A 15,120-nucleotide genomic window follows, 5' to 3' on the forward strand; every position below is an offset into this window, starting at 1 on the left:
TAACACCCCCGAATTCTGTCTACAAAACAAATATATTTGAATAAGCGCATAGAATGTTACATTATTTTAGAAATACTAACTGTTTGAATTTTACCATACAAAATACTACAGCTACATATTAATCTTCTCTGTTACATGCTTTAAAAGATTTCTCAATGATGCAAATTATATTGAGCCATTGAGTAAAATACATTTACATTTAATCATATTTCTGCTTTTGTGGCAAGTCATCTTACATCTTAATGTGGTTTTTCTACATGGATAAACCTCGGATGATTGCATTTGTGAGGTGTTCAATGAGCATATGTCACATAAGGCGCTAACGTATGCATCATGCACTAGAAAACAGTAACCAACAATAAAACCCTCTGCAGTAGGAATTTATGAAAGTCATGAGGCAATGAAAGGGAAAAAGCAGTCGCATACCTGCTAAGGGATATAAGTGTGGTTGGTTTACAGGTCCATCCACAAATAAGTTTAAATTCAAAGTGTTCATTACACTTCCTTGTTTATTGTTTAGTTAACATATAATCGTCAGTATATTCTTATTCGTTCTATTGGTCAATAGTTTTCTTATGACATGGGAAATAGAGAAAACAAAAGAAAAATAATATTTAGTTATTACAATACCTAAGGTTCTCCCAACTCTGTGCATTGGACATATTTCAGAGCACAGCAAACTAAAACCCAAGCCTGTTTAGGACCTTTGTTGAAGTGAAGAAAAGTGTTTTCTCTAGCCACAGGAATAATGAAAATTCCATATAAATGCCCTTGCCCTCTCAAGTATCCTTTGGCCCTAGTTCTTGGTCTAAGGGCCTGAAAGTTCTCACTAGATGAAGGGGTTTGGTTTGATTTAGAGGTAGCTGGGGAAGCTCCACTGCAGATATTAATTCACTACATGCATAATTTTGTATCTGATCTGTGCATCCAGCTGCATCTGAAAATTGCTTATAATATTAGAATCTCATTCAATAATCGATTGGTTACATACAAGTGGGCTAACAAACTTTTCTATTTTATATTTCGGAGGTGTTTTTTTATATTGCACCACCCAGTGTTTTGTCTGCTTCAACATGCTTATCAAATTTGCTACTGATATAAGACCTTAGTCATAGCTCATTTACCTGAGCTATACTATTACGTATTTTGCAGAATTAATTAATCTGAAAATAAGATCCCTTCACAGAAGTGAGGCTATGCAAAAAGCAAGAGAGACAGTTCTGTAGCCAAACTCATATTCTTATCTTTAATTTGAATTACCTTTGCAGGGACGAGATTAAGAAGTTTGAAAAGGGCCAGGGAATGGAATGATAGACAATTGCTTAGATGTTTTTGGACCCAAGCAGCATGACTTCTGTTTTAGAAGCATTAACGTGAGGTCAATTACTTCTCCTCTTGTCTTTGATCTTACTGAGGCAGGACAGGAGTTATTTATATTGTAATCTATATAGATGGTGAAGTGAAGAGTACAACTGACATTTCAACTCCATTCAAGACCAAATTCAGAAGGTGAGAATTATCTACTGTGATAATAGACTAAGCAAACATACAACTTTCCACATCTACTATGTCATGAAATTTCTACTTTAAGCGCTCAAAATAGAGGTTCGATAAAATCACCATGCATTAGACATTTCTAAACAGAATCATACCGGCTAAATCCATAGATTTATTGTTTCTGTTAATTCTGTATGTCACGTGACATATGCTAACTTATCTTTGTGTTAACTGCATTCTATAAAAACGTGATAGATAACTTAGGACCTGATTTAGAGTTTGGTGGATGAGATTACTCTGTCACAAACATGACGGATAGCCGCCTGTCGTATTACGATTCCATTTTATCCTATGGAATTCATAACACGGCAGACGGGATATCCGTCACATTTGTGACGGAGTAACCTGTCTGCCCAACTCTAAATCAAGCCCTTAGTCTTTGTTGTCTTATCACAAAGATTTCATAATATAGGTTAGTGTAGTTTAATGCACTACTTTTGTGATCTAATTGCCCTTTCCCATTAATAGTGATATAAACTGTATTATAAAATGTAGGTCTTCCTGTTATTGGACTGCAAACAATTGTTTTTTATCAACAGCTTAATTTATAAGACAATTCATATACTTTATGGACAGGCTCAGTGTTAAAGCAAGATGAGCAGATGGAAATGTAGTTTAGCATATGAGTCAAGGCAGTAAGTTGCCCTTTTACAATTATATTGTGTATTTCATACAACTAACCTTTGACAATACTAGTATCCTGCTTAATATCAAATATACAACCAAACTGAACACACCTATTTTACAATATCAGGCCTCCCATTTTTTAAATATCTTTGTAAGTAATTATGTCTGTATCAAAATAAGTGAATAAAGATGTCCATTTAAGACCTCCGTTTAATGGTCAGATGTAAGTTTGGGAGCAGCATTATTAGTTTTTTCCAACTTCTTTATGATTCCAAATACAAAATACCCTATTTTATAAATAGCATCTTGACACAATTATATGCCAATTATGTAAATGGTACACATGTGTGCTACAAATCAGTTTATGTACAGAATTATGCAAGTTTAATGACCGCATCGCATTTTGAGTGAATAGCTCCTACTTTGAGCAATCAAACTTTTTGTAACTTTCATCAATGTTGTCTAATATTCTTGATAGTAACGATAAAGAATAACATGGCAGGTTTGTATTCATAGAACTGTTGTAAAACTCCACTACAAATGGTGAACTGCCATCCCAGTCCATTGGCAAACTATTATAATAAAAGTTCACTAAAATAAAACATGCGTAAAGGTTAGTCATTAAGCTTCCTTCTATCATTTCTGAATGAAATGTTTGCAAAATAATGCCTGCTAGCACAGAAATATACAGCAGAGTTTGGCTATAAAACATATATTAATAAAAACTGTGTGCTAGTGTGTTCTTGCATTTTAAATTTAATACACCCAGTCTTGTTTGAAAATTTGCACAGAAAGTTGCCTTAATTATCCGAGGACATATAAATATTGTACAATTGTTATCACAGCATGTTTAGCTATCGATCTGTTGAAAGGATAGTAGTTGAAGATGCAGTTGAAGATAAATAGAATTATGTATTATTGGGAGCCCCCAATCAATGTGAATAGAACAAAGGGTATCACAGCAGCTAAAACGAGCAAGATCCGGACTTTGATAATGCAATGCACTCAGTACCTTCATGCACCTTTACTGAACCCCTGCACAGTAATCAGAATGTTTGCTACTAGTGACTTGAAGCCATAGTCCCAATTGCATTTGTAGACTACAAAAGATCCAAGTAATTGACTTTTAGCAGCAGGTCTAGTGGCATGTATAACAATCATTACTCTACAAATCCCTTATGGACCCGGCCTTTCTTACAATTCCACGCCCACCAAATGAAGATTCTTAGAATGCATTGATCCTTGTTGCAGAGATAGCTGTATGCCTAGGCCAGTATTCCTAGGGCAATTCTGAAACTATTCTACCTACTTCTGTAAGACCTTGGAATCTGAGTAGTTAAGAATATACTTGCACAAACAGACTCAATCAAATGCCCTGGTGCTTAAAATAAATACAGTCTTTTACATTCAGTGTAAAAAATGGATAAATTAAAGAAATAGAAAACAGGTACTCAACATATTATTCTAATAATGTGCCTTCATACTGCTTCATGTTGCAAACGTTGGCCCATTGGGCATTAAATTAAATTTCACCTCAAAGGCAGTGTCCCAGCTTTGGGTGCTGGAAGGAGCTTGATCCTGTATGAACATGGTACATGGTGAAGTCCTTCAGCAGGCTGTGTATCCTACCCAGTTAATGAATGATGAGTTTTTCCATTGAGTTTTCATCAAACTATGCTGGTGTAGATAAAGGTCCTTGGCTCTAGTGTAGTATGTTACTGTTGTGCTCCCTTCTTTTTCTGTTCAAGTTCCTGCAGCCTGTCCTCGCGGAATTGAGCATGCTGGGTTCCCACCTTGTGTGCAGTCTCAGTTGCTGCAATATCAATCTGTGCATATCTGGTGGAGGCACCCCCTGCAACCAGAAGGGTAGAAACATGAGCATTCTTAGTCACATTCTTGTCAATAAAATTCATGGTCAGTAAAGGTCCAAAAATAATCTACAACCCTTAGCCCCCAGCTGATTTTGCTGAATCTGAATGGCGCCCAGAGAAAACACACTGTGTATCACTCAGATACTGCGGATAGACTGCAGACAAGCAGTATGTTTAACCCATGTATGCACTGTACAATGCCCACAGCTGGTGGTGGCCTGTTCATAGTCATTTTCGAACAAAGACACTAACATCCTACATGTCCTAGTGTAAAGTGCAACATTTGTGCACAGACACCCTATAAAGGAAATACTAAGAAGGTTGAAATATTCAATAAAGCTACAATTACATTCATACATCAGAACAGTTGGAGATACTGAATGGCTCAACTGGAATGGTCTGTGGTTCAGAAGTACCAAGTGACTGAGCTTGCACCGTGCTGCAAATAATCTAAGTATACAACAGTTAAAGGTATTCCACACATATGCTAAAGATACAACTATGAACAGGTGAGTTTGGACCATGTTTGCTGCCTCTGAGTGATGCACACCTACTGGATACCACTGAGACGCACCTACTATGATGAGCAGTTGTGGCTGTGACACATCTTCTGTGTCTACATATATGGTTGACACAAAGCACACAGCATACGCCTATACTTCACAAGACTCACACCAGCAGGCTACTTAGCTACTCATGTGTGTGAAGCCCAGGCCTTCCACGGGTTTGGGCAGAAGCTCATGGCTGAAATTTGTGGGGGTCCCACCACTGAGGGGAGAGCAGGGAGCACAGACATGCTGTGTTGTGGAATGTGCAGTGCGCTTATGTTTGCCTTATAGCTGGCTCCGGGCAGTGTGCATGATGCCCAAAACGGCAGTTGTGAAGGGTAAAGGAAATTCTGTCACCCCATTAACAGGTGGCAGGACATTCAAGCATGCCAAGAGTGAGGGGCAGGGATAGGAAGTAAGTCTGCTACAGGGGAGTGTAGGAAACACAGGTCTGCTTTACAGAGAATGCATGAAGGACACTTTTGGTCTACCAAGGTGAATGGCGTGTGAGATGCCATTCTGTAATGCAAACAGTCTCTTTGTGTGTGGACAGCAACAGAATTCCTCCTCGTCACCAACAGCGCCAAACCACAGTCTCAAACGAGTGGTACCCAACATTTACCTAGATGGCTCCAACCGCCAGATGACAGTCGAAGCGCAAGCCAACAAGAAGAGCAAGATACAACATTAGGTGACTATAACATGTCAAAGGAAACCCTTCTCTTTAAAACAATAACTAATTGGCACTGGGGTTCGCTATACCATCGTAGGAGTTACAATACATCGAATTTAGGTACAACACTTCTACCTCGTATTCCAATCGTGGGTTCTTGAAGCTCTAATTCCATGTAGTGAAGCTGTTTCTTAGCAGTAGGTGAAATGGGTATGTTGACGTACGTCGATGATTCAGTGTGTGGCCGATCTGATGAAGGCAGCTCTGATGAATGTCCAGCTGCGCCTCCTGAATGGGTACAAGACACATGATTATCAGGAAGAATACGGATCCACTGAATGTTTACAAACTTGATTCCACAGTGGTACTGGATCGATTTTCAGAATAGGGGTGCTGCCATCAATGTTACATCACTAAACTCATAGGGATTAAGAAAAATCTGGTCATCGCACAAAGAAGTGTATCAAATGAACCACAACCATTTGTGGTATCGGTGTAGTATGTAGATGGTGGTACATTTTGGAGCACACTGACGCAAATATATTACTAACGCCTGGTGATGTAGTGCGCTGTTGTTTTACAGACAGCACATTTTCCATTGAAATGGCTACTAAATTTGCAAAGAAATATCGGTTTACTGACAAAATTATATGGTCACAAAAGATAATGTGTGACAATCTGGTTTAAGCCAACATTTTTTATTTGAACATCACCTAGTAAAGAGTCTTGATTTGTTTTGAGCCTATTGAAATCTGTGCTTCCATTACACATCAAAAGTACCACAAAGTTCTTCATTTGGCACTCCTAACTGTTGATATATTTTTTAATAAATGTACAGTTCATTTGTAGGTATTTAAATTTCCTTTCACACCAGCACGATTTTCAACAAATTTCATGTTATAAAACCCTCTTAAGATGCAGTCAGAGAATGAAAAACACACAATTTACCATGTTAAAAGAATAAGCAGCAGTTTGTCAGAAGAATCAGCCTGACATTTGAACTATGGCTCATATTTAAGAAGAGCCTAGTATCAACTATCGACACATTAGCATAATTTGTTTTTGCTAATGTGGCAATTGCGTCACTTTGTAAACCCTTGCGCCACACTATGCCTGTGCCGTTAGTAGGCTTGCAAAAATGGCACAGTGGAATCCACAAGATTCCACTGCGCCATTTTTAGCGGCATTTTTAACTCCTGCACAGAGCAGGTGTTAAAAGGAGGCGCACAATTATTTTTAATGGTCCCTTATGTTCTTTGCAGGATTAGCGCCAACGTTTTTTTGCGTTAATCCTGCAAAGTACAACAGTGACGTACAAAATAATGACACTATTGTCCCTCAGTTATGCCATGGTGCGCGGTTGTTAAATACTGCGCACACATGGTGGAGTTAAGCGGGGCGCAAGGGTGAGCAATAGGCGCAATCTGGGGCAATGTCTTTGAATACACAGCAAACGTGAAACTATAAAAACAACATTTAAAGGTATCAATGTTACTCCTTCCCCTTCGGAGCTCCAGCATGGTTATTGTGGGGGTGCTACAGCACCCCCTCCCCCGCATGCCTACATCTAGCGCCTATGCAACTATTTGATCTGAGCCGCTCACCTTTTTTGTCAAATGTGTTTTCACGAAGTTTCCTCTACTCTTCTCATCATAACACCACCAAATAAATACCCACTTAACTGGTGCTTGTAACATCTGGGTGCCAGGGTGATGATCAAATAGCTTTTTTTGTGTTCAGAGCAGTTTAGCACCAAAGTTGATAGGACGTAACATAAGCTGTCATTGGTGGTACTATCGCACATAGATGTATGTAATATTGATTTCCCTCATAGAGGAACAGCCATTGGATAATCTGTCCCCCCCTTTATAAAATATTAATTTCCCTTTATTTTTTCTGAACATTAAGGTAAGCCAGAAACAGGATCCAAAGGTGGAGAAATTGTAAAAGTGTGTTTATTGCATTGGCCTCAATCCAGTAATACACTGTGACATCCATTAAATAAAAACACACCCTTTCTTTCTGAAGACCTCATGAAATGGAGTAAATAATTAATGAAGTTCTTTACTGCCGCAACGAAGAACACATAAACAGAGGCACATCCATTAAAAAAGCCCACATTGCTGGACGCCGAAAGAAAGCAAGCAGAAAATACATCATTTCTAAACATCGTTAATCTGTTGCAAATTTTAAAATGAATCCCGGAGAAAGACGTGTATGTTCAGCAAGGGAAATAAGACATTTTTATCCTTTCTCTGGAACAGCCACACATGACACTGTTCGGCAGGGGCTCCAGCCACTGCAAAGGCATACTTTTGAGATTCTTTTTGGAGACAAGTTGGATTAAGTATCCAATTTGCTGTGGATGGTTGATGCTCTTGATACCAATCCGTTTGCAAAAGCAAAGAACAAGGAACAGGGTTGTTGTAGTTTATTATAGATTCTCAGCTGATTTTTGCTCTGGTTTTCTCCTTGACCTTGGCGCTTTATCATGCAGACTAGTCACCCTCAGTGGGCGTTGCTGATACGGCTTTCAAGGAGGAGGATTCCATTATCTATAATCCCGCAGGTGAAGGAGGTGGGGAGGCTCATTTTGGGTCCTTTTTCACAGCATTTAGTCACCCACAGGGTGGGACATGTTTAGGACTCAGGAGGAAGACCAGGCCAATAGCAGGACAGTCTTTGCCCATCAGAGCCTGCAGTAGGCTAGCCTGGGTCTACTCTCTTGGTCTTTTTTTTAAATCCCGAGTTGTAATTTCTTTCCCCTCACTTATGGCATTATTGTGAAAAGAAAACTTTCCTATGCAATGGCTAAGGTTTTGGATAGGACTTCCACCTCAGTGACTAACTTTTTGACCAGTGCGCTGGGGGTCATTAATACAGAAATTAATACAGTTGAAAAGAGACTGGGAATTTGTCATCGGACCTCATCAAAGTTTCAAAGTAATTTACCATTGAGTATTTCACCTTGGAGGAATATTGGCACTATTGCGGACATTCTGAACCATGGGTGTTTGCAAGGTAAGTTTCAAACTATTACTCCCATTTTGCCATCGGATTTACTATCCCAACCACCTCATAAGCGCAAAAAGACACCTGGCCCTACTTCCAGAGTACAAGGAAAATGTATAGGGGGTGGGGTTGTAGCTGCTGATGAATTACTTAAACAGCCCAGCAAAAAAGGCTGGAGCGACTAAACCCCCTCCTGTTAATCCAGGGGAATTTAGGGCCTTTTTTCAGACTTTTTCTCATGAGAAGCAAAATCCAATTTCTGAAAGCGTATTGTTTAACTGCAGAAGAACTGTGTACAGTTGTCTTTGAAAAAGATATAATACAGGAACATGGCATTCTTTTGTTTCAATCGTTTGGAGTCACACAGAAAGAGATGTTCTCATGACATACCTGGGAAAATTTTGGACTATTGCAACCTGACGTTTGTAAGTGATCCTAATTGGATTGTGCCCTTTTTTCGTAATATGAACTGACCATGAAGACCAATTGGAATATTTCATATGGAATGATACGTGATTGCTGATCAAACTTTGCACAGAACATTCTCAGATGCCCATATGCTCAGATGCAGAGCAGCCCTAGTCTTGTCTTGGCTTGAGACAGACACTCGCTTGATGCTTGCTAACCAGATGTTTTGCTGATGAAGAGTCCCTGAAAGCTGTATCCCTTGGAGAAGTATCTTCCTCTGTGCCGGTTGCCATTGCTCCGTCACATGAGCCTTTTATGTTAGACTCTCCACAAAGCTGACACTCATTGTCATTTTCTTAGAGCCCTGTGACCCGAATTATTTATCAAATTATTTTTATCCTCTTTTGTAATTTTGAATTTTACCGCATGTGTTACTCACCACACATGTATGCCCTTAATTTGGTTAACTGTTGGGTTGATATGTGACCAGCCAATGATTATTGACTTGGCTGAATTTGAATAGACTAAATGGCTGTGCAATATGAGCACATTGTTATTTCTGTGTCTCAGATATTTCTTTGGATTTTCTGTATCATTCTTCTTGAATGCTTGGTTTTATTGATGTTAGCATGCCTAAACTTATTTTGTCGCCTTGGGCAACCCTTGGTGATTATGTATCTTTATAATTTGGTTTTGTGCATAGTTTACATGACTTTGAGCTTGTGTTTGTAATAAAGCTTTGAATTATATTTCTCAATGGAGTTTTCCTTCTGTGTCCACATTGGTCATGGTGTCTAAATTATTGGGGTGGTGATGAAGTGATTGTTTGTGGTTCACCACACATCTTACCAAGTCAAAAGATTCATCAACCTCATTTTGCATTTGATTCCTGCGAAGGATGAAAATGCGTTCACATATCTAAGTGGAGGGAGGCCTGTTGCTTCTGCACAGGTTTTTTTGTGGATATAGTTTGCTACTAAGTACATTTTCCCAATGCTTGCCACAGCTTCGCTCTGTTGTAAATCCTGTTAGGAGTTGGAGTGACAGGTTTTTAGCATTTCAAAATGTTCTCATGCAGTAGTTCAAAGCCTTTTGTGGACAGTGTTGAACTATGTATAAACTGCTGACAGTTCCTGCTGTTACAGGCCTTTCATTAGTGCGCAGTCCATAAAGGCCAAGTACAGTGTAAACTTCTTGGCCACTGTGTATTTCCAATAAACATGTTTAGGTTGAGGCATTGATCGCTCGTCCCTGTGCCACGTCACAAGCCATACTGACATTTGTTTAAAACAATATTATGACATATGGTCCAAAGTGGACGCAACCACTATCTATTTGTGAACACCAACGGGTTACCAAGCACTAGCATTTCTCCTATCTGGGAGTTACTTTTAGTTCATCTGGATCATGGTGCCCTTATATTGCACAAAATCGGATTAAGTTCTCAAGGGCTGTTGGTTCTCTGCTCAGTCTTCCATCACCTAAGGGTGACAGAGCCCTCAGACCTCTCTTGCAAATATATTCTGCTCACTGTGTATCAATAGCAACCTATCGGGCAGGAATTTGGGACTTGAGGGTCCAGTTAATCTTCAAAGGAAGGAAAATCGTTTTTGTCGGAGAGTATAGTCAGCCCCTCCACCAACCTCTATCTTTATTTGCCATAATGAGCAAGGCTTCGATTTTTTTGTGTGATTTTATTCAAAGCAGGCTGGTTCTTTTGTGGCCATCTATCTCGCGCTCAGAAGAAGCAGAATTAACAAGAGAGCAAATTTGACAAAGGTTATTTTATTCCATGGATAGCATAGGTTGAAAAATCTATGGAATCAGTTGATTTAGCTGACAGGTTTCTAGATAGAATGCTGCAAGCACCTGCTGGTAGAGGTCCAGTGCAAGCTTTGGTATTAGAAGGAGCCAAAGAAGAGAGGTTGAGGGTTGAAGGAGACCAAATAAAGTGTTAAGAGCTATTCACATCTTATCCCAGGGGACATTTCCACTAATTATCTGTGGAACACTAGTATGATCTGGGAAAGATTTTTACTGTTCAGCTTTTGGGCTGGTATACCAAAATATTCCCTCTGTTTCCCGACTGGACTTCAGTCCAAGCTTGACTCTAGAGTGTGCACATGTTGCAATTTGCGGAAGCAAACCATGCTACGTTTTCTTTTCTGTGAATATTCAAAAATGTACACTAAAACAATATTGCACCTCTTTTGGGGTGTAGGAATCTACGGCTTGGGTTACAAGCTTATCATTTTCGATCAGCAATGCCAGATGATGAAACATGTAGATATGTGTTCTCATTTCTTCAAGCCGTAGTCCGCTCCAGGGTGTCAATTTTATCAGATTCATTTATTTGTTGTGCCAGTAGACTGCTGAAACAGCTTTAGGTCTCTGTTTTATCCAGTTTGCTGCTCACCCAGATTGTTTTATCCAGTTTGTGTTTATCTTATCCCTTTTGATGATTTTATGCATTTTATTTGAACACTTTAATTTTTATGATGTCCCTTGTATTTTATTGCACTTTTTGCACGTTTTGCTTGCTTTTATGGCTGTTTGCAGCCGAATAAAGATGATTCTGATTGTAGTGTGAAGTCACAATACATTCTGTACGCATGTCCTGTAAGTAAGGTTACCAGATTAGTGCATGTCAACAAGGATGCAGTGCTCTAGTCCTGGATTTTTATTTAACATCATGATGCATTCTGGGAGATGTAGCCCTGGTAGGCCAATTGTACTCAAACTGTATATCTTTGCTAGGGTAATTAGAAAGGTCTAAGAACAGGATTAAGAAGCAAAAGCTGCACATTATGTGGGTATCCACTTTGCGCTATAGTGGGCAATGCTTCTATTTGACATGATTTGCATCACTGCAGAAAGGTATTGTTAAAACCAAAGTTTGGTTAACTTGTTATTATTTGCACCCATGAGAGTACGTGTGAATTCCATTTGTCTTCCTCGTGTACTTCTCTCTTTTCGTACTCTATACTGTTTTCTGTCATCTGTGTGTTGCCCTGTGCTCAGTGTTGTGCTCTCCCTACAACTCTTCGTTGCTTCCTTCCCCCATGTGTTCCTCCAGTGCCAGCTGCCTGGCAGTCCTATTTTTAATAAAATGTTTACCTGCTTTATACTTATCAAAAAGGCACTATTGTGCTACTTTTTTGAATTTATAGATCCATTTTGAATTGATAAATTAAAAGAGAAAAGGCACTCATGTAATTTTGGAGGCATGCTTGCTTGATGACATGCATGAATACGTTCTCAAACATACATGCATATATGAAATAACACAGCAACATCACAGCTCTTTTTTCACCTTTTGTTCATGCCGTACAGCAACAGTATTTTTGCTGATGCTGTACTGCATGAACAAAAGGCATTGACAGAGTAATAGGTTATAAAAGCAAGATCTATTTACTTTGCGAGTCCTTGTCCTACTAGCCTCTATTTACAGATGACTACAAACACAATTCACATCCACAATCCAGAGTCAGAACACAGAGACAGGGGCAGACTTTTTGCTGTTTGGTGACAGCCTCAGCATGAAGATGGAATCTCACCTTCTTAAAAAGAAGGCCTCAGCTGCCTTCATCAGTTGATCATCCTATCTTCATCCATACCCTGGAATCACAAACGGAAACCACTGGCAATGTCCTTTATTCGTTCCCCTCCTACCTTTCCAAAAGATACCAGTTTGTTCACATGGGCACTTCCAGATCCCTAAGGATCTCTATCACCTGCAGAGTACCCTAGGGTTCCATACTATCCCCTGTCTTCTTCATCCTCTAAATGGAGCCCTTGGAGCTCTACTCACAGATAACACCATCAACATTTGCCAGTGTGCAGATGATACAGAATTCTACTTAAATGACTCTTCTGCTCCTAACATCCAATGCCTATAACACTGCTTGCACATCATCCAGACCTGGGTGTCCAGCACCTTCCTGAAGCTCAAACCCCACAAAGACAGAATTAATATTATCTGACAAGAACAATAAGCAAGAAATTGTACAACCTAGCTCAATGACATTAACCTTGATTGGTTCAACCCCTAACTTTCAACACATGCCACGTCCCTTGGATTCAGCCTAGCCACCAACCTCATCCTCAAGGAGCACATGGCCGAAAAATATAACAACAGTATGGTACCAGGTCTCTGTTCTAAAGAAAGTGAAATCATTTCTTCCAGAAAATGACTTCAGAACTGCTGCAAAGCCTTCATACTCTTGCATCAAGGTGGTATTTTACACGTTGCTGTCGGGCCTTCAGGACTACACATTGGTCCAACATTAAGGGCATTCTGCACACTGCAACTTGTCTCCTTCAGGGTCTAGGGAAATATGATCACGTCACACCCAACCTGATGGAATTCCATTGACTCCCCTTGCCGACCTGCACCATCTTGGAAACAAGCTACAGCACTAAGCCATCACAATCAGCAGCCCTGCTTATCTTGCAACCAAGCTTACCATCTCTGTCAACTCAGCACCCACAACCAGAATACAATTAGACTTGAAACTACGTGTAAAGAAAAAAAGCTAGATAGTAGCCCATTTCCATCTCTGCACCCAGGATCTGGAACAGCATCCCTGAATCCATCAGACAGCCCCGGCATTGCTCCAATTTAGGAAAGAGCTTAAGGCGCACCCCTTTGAGAAACACTATGTCGCAGTGCAGCAACAGTACATTTTTGCTCCCAGAATCCAGCTACCTGCCCTAAGACCCGACGACTGTATGGTTGCTGTTGACTAGGTACAGCCATCCACTGATTCTGGGCTAGGTTCACACTAAAGCAATAATATGTACATACATAAATACATAATTACATACGTAAACTAGCCTTTGACTTCAGCTTATACTTATGGACCCACACACAGCCAGTCACATGCCCAATTTAGTGTTTGTTACCTATCTTTAAACTTTCAGTTTAATGTTACTGCTACAGATACAATATTCTCTAATATACATACAAATCAGAAAAGTAAAACAACAAGGAATCTAAACAAGGCACTAATGGCCAGATGTAGAAAAATGCAATTTTACATTTCTAAAATAGCGACTTCATAGAAATCCCTATTTAAGAAATGTAAAATGCTATGAATGTTGAAATGAACTCTTCTTTCGCTTCCTTTGACAAACTAGATTGTCCACATACCACAAATCCATTTCCTAAACCTATTATCTTCAATCTCTGATGGGCCCTGAAGTGCAAGGGGACTTGAAAAATTGCCTGGATGATGACAGTAGACAAATCACTCAAGTTGGACACCTCAAAGACAATACCTGCAAATTCAAAATCATACAAATCTCCCATTTTAGCAAGTATTATTCAGCCTGGCAAAAATAATCTTGCTAGGGCATTATCCAACTGAAAACCCAGACATTCTGCAGTATGGCTCGACATCAGAATAGACGTTTCCAAATTTATAACGAAAACAAGATACTCCAACAACTTCCTTGTTTAACTCAGTTGAACTAATAACTCTGGATGATCTTGAGGCATTAACAGCAGAATGTCATCCAAATAGTGACTGACTAATTGTATACATCTTTCTCTTTTAAAACAATGTCATTACTGGACGCAAAATCCTTTTATACAAGTTAGGGCTGAAAACAATCCAAAAGGTAGACAAGTAAGTTGATGCAATAAATCTCTCCATCTGAATTGAAGAAAAGTCTGGCTCTCCTTTTCTTTTGCTATTGTGAAGTAAGCGTCTTTAAAATCCAAATTCACCAACCAGTCATTTTCTAGCAAAATGTCTCTCAACAGGTGTATACCACCTTTCTTGAAATGCTTGTAAACTAGAAAACTGTTTAGACTGTGGCGATGTATCAGTCAGTGCCAACCTTTTCCTTTTCATCAGAAATATGGTACTCACACAGCTTTCTCCAGGCGGACTTTTCAGTTTTATAGTGCCCTTTTCTAAATGTTGTCATTTTTTATAGAACCATATTCTCCCTCCCTCCTTTCTTTAGAAAAAGCAAAAATACATTTTCAAACTCACCTTTGTGTTCCTCTAAATGATCGGTCTCTTCCTCTACTACCTTGGGTCCTTTCACTTTTACCTCACTGGGAAAAAAATCAGTATCCTGTCCCTTCCTGTTGGGAATCCGGCCCTTTCGTGACAGTCTTTCCAAAAACACTACAGATGAATACTTGTCTCATTTTAGAATGTGCCCTACTTAGAGCTGTGAAAGTTGAAGCGTACTCGTTCAAAGATCTAGCTAGTCTTTCAACAAATAACAAAGCTGTTAGTTCCTCAAAGGGTTGGCCGTTCCCATTTCTTCCAACTTCGGGTTGATTTATATTAAAATAGCCTACGTGCGGCAGATATTTGTCCAGCATTTGTATTACCCAAAAAGCAAATAGATCCTTGGCCCCAACCTCTAAATCGATTTACATCCAATTCGAACCTTTTCAGGTGTG

At 39.5% G+C, this 15,120-nt stretch overlaps 1 protein-coding gene across 1 annotated transcript in view; it reads right to left on the reverse strand.

The window, feature by feature from the left end:
- Nucleotides 1–491: 491 nt before the first annotated feature.
- The window catches only part of DOK7 (docking protein 7), a 479,904-nt gene continuing 465,275 nt past the window's right edge, over nt 492–15,120 (reverse strand). Inside the window, exons 9-10 of the mRNA XM_069203471.1 lie at nt 5,412–5,564; nt 492–4,036 (exon numbers count right to left, since the gene is read on the reverse strand). Coding sequence (XP_069059572.1) covers nt 3,900–4,036; nt 5,412–5,564 — 290 coding nt within the window. The 3' untranslated portion in view covers nt 492–3,899. The remainder of the gene's footprint in view (nt 4,037–5,411; nt 5,565–15,120) is intronic.

Source organism: Pleurodeles waltl, chromosome 1_2 (assembly GCF_031143425.1).
Source record: "Pleurodeles waltl isolate 20211129_DDA chromosome 1_2, aPleWal1.hap1.20221129, whole genome shotgun sequence".
NCBI classification, from domain to species: domain Eukaryota; kingdom Metazoa; phylum Chordata; class Amphibia; order Caudata; family Salamandridae; genus Pleurodeles; species Pleurodeles waltl.